Genomic DNA, 11,069 nt, shown 5'->3' with positions numbered 1-11,069 from the left:
CAGAGCCCCCACCGCCAACCTCTCCACCCACCACTGCTGGGGCAGGATTCCAGATCCACCCGAGGCCAACTACAAGACCCTGGCGAGGGAGTGAGGCGCTCTCGGCCTCAGTTTCTTCTGTAAAATGGGGATAATAACTTGCCAATGTCGGGGAGGTAGAAATGGACCCAGCATATCGGAAGGGCTCTGGCATCGGCATTTATTCACTTGATGAATATTTACTGAGCACCTATCATGTGCCAGGCACAGTTCCAGATGCTGGAAACAGAGTGGTGTGTGAGACAGTGTCCTCACTTGGGGGCACCTTCTATCCCAGGGTTGGAGGGACAGGCGTGGAAGGAAGATCTATATAAAGGAGGAGTATAATGTCAGGTGGTGACAAGTGCGGTGGAAAAAAACAACGAAATGAGTAAAGTCGGTCAAGTGAGGGACAGGGGAGGCAGTTTCCTGGGAATGGACAGAAGACCTGAGGAAGGTGACATTGAAGCCAAGAGATGCGGGAGGAGAGGGCGTGAGTTACCAGGGGGAAGAGAGTGGTCCAGGCAGAGGGAAGAGCAAAGAGGGCAAAGGCCCTGAGGCAGGAATGAGTGTGGTGTGTTGGGGACAGCAGCAAGGGCCGGGACGGTGGTGGCGGTTGGGGGTGGCGTTATCAGAGCCCAGGGACCCTCCTCCTGAAACATGGTACCCCCGGGGACCCCCAGGGCAGCGGCTCTGGTTTAGACCCAGCACACCCCACCTGCTTGGGTGGAGTCTGAAGTACTCTTGGTGGCCCTGGCCTGACTCCCCCGCCTCACGCCCACTTGGGTTCCAGCACAGTGACCTCCAGGCCCAGATGTCAGGGATCTGAAGGCGAGGTCCCCTGGACGTCCCAGCCGAGTCCCCCTCCGGTCCCATGAGGATGACCTCCATAAACTGAGGTCGGCAGCCCTGTCCCCCAAACGCCCTCTAAGCCCTTCCGTGACTCTGGGGGGGTGACCTTTCCCAGACTCCGAGGCTGGGGGGCCCAGAGCCGGGAGGGGTCGGGCCCCCCCACCCCGGCCACCCCCCTGCCCAGAAGCCGCCGTCCCTGCGCCACCGGGAGAGGCCGGTGCAGCGGGCGCCTCCCGGGCCGCTGCGGCAAAGGCTGGGCGGCCGCGCCCTCCCCCCGCGGTGATTCATCCCGCCCCCTCCCGCTCCTCCTCCCTCCCGGGCCGCCGCCGCCGCCGCCGCCGCTGCAGTGCGCAGGAGACCGCGGCCCGCGCCCCAGCGCGCCCGAGCCGGAGGGGCCGGGGTCGGCGCACCTGGCGGATGCGCCCCGCCGCGCGCGCCAGCGCAGCAGCCCGAGCAGCGGCCGCCCGAGCGGCGGGGATGCCCGGACGCAGGGCCCCGGGGCTGGGCCCCCGGCGGTAACCGGAGCGGGGGGGCCGCGCCCCCCCCCCGCCCCCCCGCCGGTCCCAGAGCCGCAGCTGCTGCGCCCGCGCGCTCCCGGGGACATTCTACTCGCCGCCCGGGCCCGCTGCCTCCTGCCCCGCCACTGATCCCGCGGCCCGGGAGGGGGGCGCAGCGCGCGGCGCGCCATGGGGACCCTGCTGGCCCTGGTGGTCGGCGCGGCGCTGGGTGAGCGCGGGGCGCGGGGCGCGGGGCGCGGGGCGCGGGGCCGGCGGCGGGGCGAGGGCCGCCCCCGGCCCGGCCAAGTCGGCTCCCGAAGTTGTGAGCGCGGGGAGCGGGGCGGGGGAGGCGGGGGGCGGGGGCCGGGGGCGCGCGGCGGGGGCCGGCCTGGCACGGCTCGGCGGCTGCGGGCGCCCGGCCGGGGGCGAGGAAACGCGGAGTCAGCTGCTCCCGGAGCCCCGCAGGCTGCAATGTGACACCCACAGCCGCGGGAGGGGGTGGGGAAGGCGGCGCCCGGAGACCGGGACGGGGGAGCCCGGGAGCCCGGGGGAGGGCGCGGGAGGCGCGGCGGCTCCGAGAGCTCCGGGGTGGCCCGGCGGGCCCGGGAGCGGGAGAGGCGGCGGAGGAGACGGAGAGGGCTGCGGCGTGAGCCCGGGGAGGCGGAGGAGCGAGTTAGAAAGCGGAGCGCCGGGGACCCAGCAAACTTGGGAGAGGCAGGGAGAGATGGAGACACAGGTAGACACAGGGAGACACGAGTTTGAAAGGGACGGCCCGGTGCCGAGGGAGACCCCGAGAGGCCGTGTGAGCCTGGAAAGAGGACCCGCCGGGGTGGGCCCTTCCGAGAGACTCCCTAAGAGATAAAAAGTCCGGGGAGACAGACACAGAGGTGCTCAAGGAGTTAGAGACGGCAGCGGAGGAGGACCCCAAGTTCCCAAGATTGAGAGAGGAAGCCGCTGGGGGACAAAGAAACACCCAGGGCTGGAGTCCCAGAGGCGCAGCATTAGCTGGTGGGCGCTGGGCCTCGGCAAGTGGGTGGCAGGTAGGGATACGGAGGAGGCACCCAGAGGGACCGGAATCCAGCGGGGGTGCAAAGTCCCTGAGGCTGCAAAGAGCTCAGTGAGTTTCAAGAAGCTGAGAGGAGGTGGGAGAGGGGTGTGGAAGTGAGGAGCCCGGAGGGGAACCGGGGACAGAGGCCAGAGAGGCTGGGGAGGGGGTGTGTGACAGCTGAAACTGTGGGGCCAGGGAGCTGGGCAGGAGTTGGGGCCCCCCTGCCCCCCTGAGGCCTTGCCTTCTCCCACCCACCCTCTCGGGCTGGCTGGTTCTGCAGAGCAGTAGCGGCGCAAATGACTCGGCCGCCTTGAACTTCTGACACATCCAGAACTCTAGTCCCACCTAACTGCCGCCTACCGTGGGCAAGGGGACCTAAGAAGGGGCGCTCGGGTATCTACCTGGGCACAGAGCAAAGACTCCGAGTAACTGACCGCGGTGACAGCCCTGTTGTTGGGGAGGGGGGTTCCTGTGTGGCAGGCCCCCTGCTGGGGCTCACCTAACCTGTGGAATCTGCCCAGCAGCCCCTAGAGGCAGAGATGATCGTCCCCCTCACCTCACAGAGGGAAACTGAGGCCAGAGACGATGAGTGACTTGCCAAGGGCACACAGCAAGGGGCAGGGCCGGGCGTAGTGTCCATTCGCTGGAGGGGAAACAGATGGTTCCGAGCGCCCGAGAGCCAACAGCCAGTAAGCCTGGCATTGCCTCCAGGGCGACGGGTGCCCCTGCTCGACCTGAGCCCGCTGTCCCCGCAGTGTCCTCAGCCTGGGGGGGCTGCGTGGAGGTGGACTCAGAGACCGAGGCCGTGTACGGGATGACCTTCAAAATCCTGTGCATCTCCTGCAAGCGCCGCAGCGAGACCACCGCCGAGACCTTCACAGAGTGGACGTTCCGCCAGAAGGGCACTGAGGAGTTTGTCAAGGTGTGTGGGTGCCTGGCACAGGTGTGGGAGGGGGCGGCTGCGTGGGCGCTGGTGGCAGGCAGGACCCGGGAGGGGCTGTCTGTCCGTCTTCAGCCATGTGCTATTAGCGGCGACCCGGATTCTGATTCCCGCTCCACCGCCGACCAGCTGGTGACCCTGGGGAAGGCGCTGAGCCTCTCTGAGCCTCAGTTTCCTCCTCGTAAAGATGGGCTGGCGATGGTCTCTGGCTCGTAGGCTTGGGTGGGGGTCGACCCAGCTGGTGCCGGGGGGGGGCACCGGGTAAGTGTCGTCGGAGTGACTGAGTCCCAGCAAGGACGACTCACAGAGTCATCGTGAGAGCAAAGCAGAACTCTCCTGACCTCCTTTGCGTGATGTGTATTTTGAGCTACAAGCGAGGGGGGCACCGTAAACCCGCAGGGCCCCCTGAGGCCCGGGGTCTGCGGTGGCTGGGAGGGGACGCCTCTGTCCCTGCCTGAGGGAGAATGAAAGCCAGGAAGGCCGGATGGGGCTGGGAGGAGGGGCAGGGGGTGCGGAGGGGGCTGCTGCCGGAGGCCTATGTGTGCGTGTGTCAGGGCCAGGGACACAGGGCTGGGGGCAGGCCAGGGCACGATCCTAGCCCCCCGTGCCCTCCCTGCCCGAGGTCAGGGCGCCCGCTGTCTCTCTGAGCGGCAGGGCAAGGGGCGGAAAAGTCTGGGGGCTGCGGCCAGTGACCGGCCCGCTGCCCCCAGATCCTGCGCTATGAGAACGAGGTCCTGCAGCTGGAGGAGGATGAGCGCTTCGAGGGCCGCGTGGTGTGGAACGGCAGCCGGGGCACCAAGGACCTGCAGGACCTGTCCATCTTCATCACCAACGTCACCTACAACCACTCGGGCGACTACGAGTGCCACGTCTACCGCCTGCTCTTCTTCGAGAACTACGAGCATAACACCAGCGTCGTCAAGAAGATCCACATTGAGGTGGTGGACAAGGGTGAGTCAGGCGCTGCTGCCCCCTCGCCCCCGTTGCCCACTGGCAGCCAGATGGTGGGACAGATGGCAGGTAGGGGACAGCCTGGCTCCACGCCTGGGCCAGGCAAACGCCCACGGCAGCGGGGAGAGGGGGGTGCGGTGGGGAGCTGCACCTCCTTCCCCAGCCCCGGGGGTACCGGCTTCCCTTTCCTTTGAACCCGCGGCCAGGCCACACCAGGCCTCTCGCCTGAAAGTTCTGGGTGCAGAACTCGCCCACCTGTGCAGAGTTTCTCCTGCAGGTGCCTTCCTGTCTCCGAGGAAGGGCCGTCGGGTGGGAAGCAGGCTGATGATGGCATCCACCTCGCAGGCGCTGTGAGGATGGAGCAGTGCGCGGGGCCTCGGCAGTGGGGCTGACAGTGGAGGTTCCGACTGTCCGGGAGCTTCGGGCCCGCCTCCCTAGAGCAGAGCCCCTTAAATTCTGCTGTGCACCCGAGCTCCCGGGAGTCTTGCTAGTGTAGACCCTGACTCAGCAGACCCGGGGTTGGGCCCGGGCGAACCAATGCTGCAGGTCTGGGGCCACATTGAACAGCAAAGATCTCAGGCTGTTTGGGGACATTTCATCATTTTGGCTCTAGCCGCCTTGGATCCCTTCTCTGAACCATCTTCCGAGGGGTATAAATTGGAACTTTCCAGGGCCCGAGGGCCCACTGGCTTAGAGTCAGGAAGATATCCCAGAACCTGAGCCACCCGGGTCCTGGCAAGCAACTCCCGTGGGGCCACCCGAACCGAGCATTGTCCTTCCTTCCCCCAAGAGGGGTGCAGGCCCACCCTCCTGGCTAGAGGCTGTTACTCTCCCCATTTTACAGATGGGGAGACCCAGGCTCAGAGAGGTGAGATTACGTGGCTGAGATCACAGAGCTGGGACCTGGATTTGAACCCAACCAAGCGTGTGTGACTGCGTGTCTGTTCTTGGCGTGATTCACTCTACTCTGCTGTCAGCCAGAGCCTGTGGGTTTCTCTTGATAATTAGCATTTTTTACGTTTGTTATCGAAGTTGATCCAGCAGGGTTCAGTACAGGAGACACGTCTGAGCTACGCTTTGGTGTAGGTCACGATGCCGGGTGGGCGGCCACCCGTGGATGTGGAAGAGGGAGCCCTGCCCATGGGCGTGCCTGTGACAAGAAGCGCCCCCAAGTGCGGTGGTTTAACGAAATCTGCGTCAATCCTGCCTCCGGGATCGGTGCCCCGGGGAGGGGTCAGGAGCGTAGGGGGCCTGCCAGGTTCCTTCCGTGTGTCCCTCGCTTGGGGTGCTGTCCCCCTCTGCGGGGCGGAGGCTGGGGCTCAGGCTCGCCCAGGACCCAGCAGAGCCTCCGTTAAACACCATGTCCCATATTCTGTTACCTGCCTGCGCCCGTGTTCTTCACATTGACCAAGGGCAGAGAGCTCTTTCCGTCGTCTTCCCAGGGTCTAGGGGACTATCCAACATACTCTAGTGTTTTTTTTTTTAAGATTTTATTTATTTATTCATTATAGACACCCAGAGAGAGGCAGAGACACAGGTAGAGGGAGAAGCAGGCTCCATGTGGGAGCCTGATGCGGGACTCGATCCCGGGACTCCAGGATCACACCCTGGGCCGAAGGCAGGTGCTAAACCACTGAGCCACCCAGGGATCCCCTCTAGTGGTTTTTTATCCGCCCTGGTACAGTATTTTATATTACTGTATACTCTCCGATTTAACATTACCAAACATACAATAGTATTTTTATCGTAATCCATCATACTACAGGTTTTTTTTTTTTAACATTACCCACCATGCTATAGTATTTTAGATTGATCATATTCTAGTAGTTAAAAGTTTTACTGGTTATACTGTATTCATCATCAGCCAGCGTACTCATCCCACCACAGTATTTCTTTCATTCCCCCCTGGTATGGTTGTACTGTTAGCATTGCCAGCCTGTTGTATTCTTTTATTATTATTGTTATTATTATTATTATTATTATTATTATTATTATCCACTCTCTCCCTGCATCCTCGGCATTACCTATCAGCTTATATTGCCTCCTGGTAATAACCCCAAGGAATGAATGGAGTCATTTCCAGAGGAGGGCCAGTGGGTGTTGGTGGTGAGCCCTTTACCGAGGCAGCAGAGCTGCAGAAGATGGTAGAAGCACCTAGGGCCCCCCAGCGTAGTGGAGCCGGCGGATGGGGACAAGAGGCCTGCTTCCACGTTGCATGTCTGCACTATGGGTGGGGAACGTCTTGAGGTGAAGCAGCATCCGAGGCCAGTGAGAAATCCTGCATGGGGGGGCAGGCTGCGGCTTCACACCTGGGGGCTGCCAGCTTTTGGAAGACTTGGGGGCTGTTGAAGAAATCAAAGTTCTCCCTGGAGGAGGTGCCTGGTACCCTCTGCGTGACCCCTCTGCCTCAGTTCCTCGTCAGTGAAGTGGGGCAAAGACAGCCCCGCCTCCTGAGGTGTCTGTGTGGCTTGGTGGAGACTGCGTTTGACATAGGGCACCCTTGACCGAGGGTGTCTTTGGCTGGGGTAGTTTCTGGAGCAGGTGAGAGCTCAGACCCTGCAGCCAGTTACACTTGGGGTTGAATCCTGGCTCCGAGTCCCATCCTGGCTGTGCATCCTTGCCCAGCACTGGCCCCTTTCTGAGCCTCGGTGTCCTTGTCTGGAAAATGGGCTACAGAGCCCTGCGGGTCACCGTCCTAATCTGACTGGGAGGGCCGAGGATAGCAGATTCCCTAAATCCGTTTGAGCACTGAATTCCCGGAGCAGGGTTGAGAATTCTGAAGAGGGGGGCTTTATCCAACATAAATCCAACTCCGTGTGATTCCTGAGGTCAGCTGACGCGGGAAGCCGGGACTCTCTCCTCGGGGCTGTTTCAGAGACTCAGGGCGATGCTCACGTACAGAATTTAGCAGAGAGCCTGGCTGAAAGCACGCATCCTCCGTATGAGACCCACTCCTATCTTTTGGATGAATGAATGAATGAACCAGGGAATGAATGATGTGTGGAGCCCTGTCTCTAGCTCCTCCGGGCAGAGAAGCAGGGGAGAAGCATCTAGCCCTGCACCCTCCCTCACCCTGGCCCAGAAAGCACCGGTGCCATCTGCATGGCGTAGGGCAGCAGAGGGTGCCCAAGACCATGTGAGGACAGTGGGGGAAGGCAACACGGAGGAATACGGAGTGGACACCTGTGAAATCCGGCCTAGGACGCCCCGGTGGCCTTTGCCTCTGGTTCCTTGGCTGAGCTCATCCCCTTCACAGTTTAAATTTAGGTGCAGTGAGAGGAAGCTGGCAATGGCAGGAGCCTAGTGCCGTGGAAAGGATAGAAGGTTTCCGGAAAACGTCAGTGAAATAGCCAGTACTTCGGCAGTGCCAACTGCGAGCACATCCATGCGTGTTAAGGATATTTTTTTAAAGATTTAATTTATTTTATTCATGAGAGACACGGAGAGAGGCAGAGACACAGGCAGAGGGAGAAGCAGGCTCCCCGTGGGAGCCTGATGTGGGACTTGATCCCAGGACCCCGGGGTCATGACCTGAGCTGAAGGCAGATGCTCAACCACTGAGCCACCCAGGCGTCCCCGTGTTCAGGATATTAACTTGTTCTCTCTTCCCAGCAGCCCTGTGAGGAGGCATGGGTGTTATCGCCTCCATTCTATAGAGGGGGAATTAAGGCTCAGAGAGGTGGAGTCATTTGCCTAAAGTCACACAGCTAATAAGAGGCAGAGTCAGGATTTGAATCCAGGCCCCAGAGTCCCCTGCTCTTAACTACTATGCTGTACTGCTCCAATAATAGCAGTAACCATACTATTAACATCAGCAAACATTTATTGAGCGCTATCTATATGCCAAACACCATTCTAAGGATTTTTGAAGTGTATTTAATTGTTACAACACTCCCCAGGAGATGCTGTGGTTATCAGCTTTTCACAGATGGAGAAAACTCAAACCCAGAGAGGGTGAGTCACTTGCCCAAGGTTACGCAGCCGGCAAGTGGCAGAGTCGGGATCTAAACCCGAGCCTTCTGGTTGCAAAGCTACAGCTCTTGGGCGCCTCCAGTCAGCTGAATGGCACAGATGCCCCCTCAAGCCACACAGGGAGGCAGGTTGAGGGGGGTCCCAATGCCCACTGGAGGCTGGTTATAAGAATCACAGTAATGGGGCGCCTGCCTGCATGGCTTGGTCGGTTAAGAGTCCCACTCTTGATCTCAGCTCAGGTCTTGATCTCAGAGTCGTGAGTTCAGGCCCTGCACTGGGCTCCACGCTGGGTGTGGAGCCTACTTAGAAAAAAAAAAAAAAAGAATCACAGTAACAACCCAATGACTCTGGGGAAGCAGCATGGTCCTATTCACAGACCAGGCCCAGAGAGGCCAGGCCACTCGGCCAAGCAAGTTCGGGGCACTTCACGCCACCTGCCCCTGGCCCCGATTGCCACCTAACCCTGCCTGGCCCTTGCAGCCAACAGAGACATGGCGTCCATCGTGTCGGAGATCATGATGTATGTGCTCATCGTGGTGTTGACCATATGGCTCGTGGCAGAGATGGTTTACTGCTACAAGAAGATCGCTGCGGCCACGGAGGCTGCTGCACAAGAGAATGCGTGAGTGGGGTCGGTGGGGAGGGGGTCAGGTGACCTAGACACCCGGGCTCCCCAGAGGGCTATGTTTGTTATCCTGGGTGGGTAAGGTTAGGACCCAGAGTCTGACCCCCCTCCCAGTCCCCTCCTCCCTCACACTCAGGGCTCCAGGCCCCAGCCTGGACTTCTTGTGGATCCCTAGGAGTCCGGCCTGCAGTCCCCTCCTCTCTCTAACTCAGAACGCCATGCGTCTGGGGCAGAGACCCCAGCCCTGCTCAGGTTCCTGGGGGTGGGCCAGACTGCTGAGGAGGGTCACTGTACACCCGGCCTTTGCCCCCACAGCTCGGAATACCTGGCCATCACCTCAGAAAGCAAGGAGAACTGTACGGGTGTCCAGGTGGCCGAATAGCCCTGGTAAGGAGGTGGGTGGGCAGCGCCGGAGGGCCTGGGCGGGTGTCAGCCCACTGGGTCCCTGATACCTGTCTCTCCCTCATCTTTAGGCCCTGGGCTCCATCTCAAGGAAGAGCCAGCCCTAATGGGGAACATCTGGGCACGGCCTGCCCCCAATGGGGGTTGGCCATTCTTGGGCCTCTACGAGCCTCAGAGTCCTGCCAGCGGAACCGCCTGGGTGGGAGGGGGCAGGGGGCTTGGCTCACACCCCCAATCCGGCCTACTTCCTCCTGCCCCATTGCCCACCCACGCCATGCATGATGGGTAAAGCAATATTGCCGCTGCCCCCGCCCCTGCTTCTGCTGCCTGTTCAGGAGGGGGGCGGTGAGGTGGGGGCAGCGGCTCCGCACCCCTCCTTCTTGCTGATTTGCACACATCGGCCGCTTCAGATGCACACTACTGGGGCCCAGCCTCCCTCTGCCCCCCTCCCCTGCCCGGCAGGGGTCGTGATGGGCTGGCACAGTTTGGGGCAGGGGGTTCAGGGACCCACTCCGACCCCCAGCAACATTTGCCCTCCTTCCTCTGGCTGGACCTGGGGTCCCCCTCCCTGTGATGCACTCTTGCCCCAGCCCAACCCTGCCCTCTCTCACCAGCCTTGGACTGTGGCCACTTAGAAGGGCCCATTCAGCCTCTTCTCTCTTCACACAAGTAGTTTTGTTCATGAAATAAAGATTCTTGGACTTGACTCATAGTCTCTCTCGTGAGCCCTGTCACCCTCTACGCCCCCAAATCCGAAAGCCTCCGTGTTCCCGGGGACCGTCCTCCGGGTCTCTGCCCAGGTTCAGAGAAAAGGATGGAGAAAGAACAGGTGGGTGAGTCTCACCCTCCTCAGGGCGCAGCCTCTTAGCACTTGATTGGTGGGGAATGGGGGAGTCGTTAGCTCAGTGGGGACCATGAGGGGTGTGGGAGGGTGGGAGGGGGCCAGAGGGGAGCCCTGGAGGCAGCTGGGGGCGGCAGGGCAGGGAAGGGCCTGTGGAGGGAAGGCAGGAGTTTGGGTGGTCTGCGTGTTCCTAGCAGGGTGGCTCTCTGCTGCCTTGGGGGCTGGGGAGGGGGAGGGAAGGAGATGAAGATGGGGGGAAGAGGAGCCCCCCAGCATGACCCCCTGCAGGAGGCTGTGGCTCTGCGTGGGGCGAGCGTGGGGCGAGCAGCTGTGGTCTGTGTTTGGGTGCGTGGCTGTCCACCAGCAGGTGTCTGGCGGTGACCCTTGTGTGTCTGGGTGTTTATCTGGCCCTGGGGTCTGACGTGGATCCCTCCGGGCTGCTGGCGGGACAGCGTGTATCTGCCCGGCCGCTTCCGGCCCCTTGGCCTGGACCTCAGCACGCCCTGCTGCCTTTTCCGGGCCAACCCCCCCCCCCGCCCCCCCTCGCCGTGTGCGGCTTCCAGGCTCCAGAGGTCACCGCTGCGGCCAGTCGCTGCCAAAGCAAACCAGCCCCCGTGACTTGTAGGAAGGCAGCTGGGGGAGGGGAAGGGGCAGAGGCTGGGCCGGAGTTGGGGGAGGGGGGTCCGGGGCCAGGGCCCGCGGGACCGGGACCGCCTGGCTCGCGAGCTGGACGGGGCGGCGGTACCGGGCAGGGCGTCCGAGGGGCCCGGGGCACAGGGAGGGGGTCGGGCCTGGGCTGGGCCGGGTGGGGGGACGGCAGGGGCCGGTGGGGCGTGGGGCGGCGGTCCCCGACTCCCTGCAGGCCCGAAGGCCCGCCCTTGGGTGCTGAGCACCCCCGGCTGCGCGGGCTGCCCAGACCCACC

General features: G+C 62.1%; 1 protein-coding gene across 3 annotated transcripts; it reads left to right on the top strand.

Annotated features, from left to right (window-relative positions):
- The first annotated feature begins 413 nt into the window (after positions 1 to 413).
- Positions 414 to 10,011, top strand: SCN1B (sodium voltage-gated channel beta subunit 1). Of its 3 annotated transcripts, none has more exons than XM_077855127.1 (6): positions 414 to 511; positions 3,171 to 3,337; positions 4,066 to 4,306; positions 8,759 to 8,900; positions 9,219 to 9,290; positions 9,377 to 10,011. In XM_077855127.1, exons 1-5 carry the CDS (start codon positions 454 to 456, stop codon positions 9,283 to 9,285), a joined length of 675 nt encoding a protein of 224 aa, XP_077711253.1. In that variant the 5' UTR covers positions 414 to 453; the 3' UTR covers positions 9,286 to 9,290; positions 9,377 to 10,011. The 3 variants fall into 3 exon arrangements, with proteins under 3 accessions (XP_077711253.1, XP_077711259.1, XP_077711268.1); XM_077855133.1 differs by lacking the exon at positions 414 to 511 and adding an exon at positions 1,431 to 1,596; XM_077855142.1 differs by lacking the exon at positions 414 to 511 and adding an exon at positions 1,996 to 2,013.
- The last annotated feature ends 1,058 nt before the right edge of the window (positions 10,012 to 11,069 follow it).

This window comes from Canis aureus, chromosome 1, assembly GCF_053574225.1.
Source record: "Canis aureus isolate CA01 chromosome 1, VMU_Caureus_v.1.0, whole genome shotgun sequence".
In the NCBI taxonomy this organism is placed as follows: Eukaryota; Metazoa; Chordata; class Mammalia; order Carnivora; family Canidae; genus Canis; species Canis aureus.
This window is presented reverse-complemented; position numbering and strand designations above follow the sequence as displayed.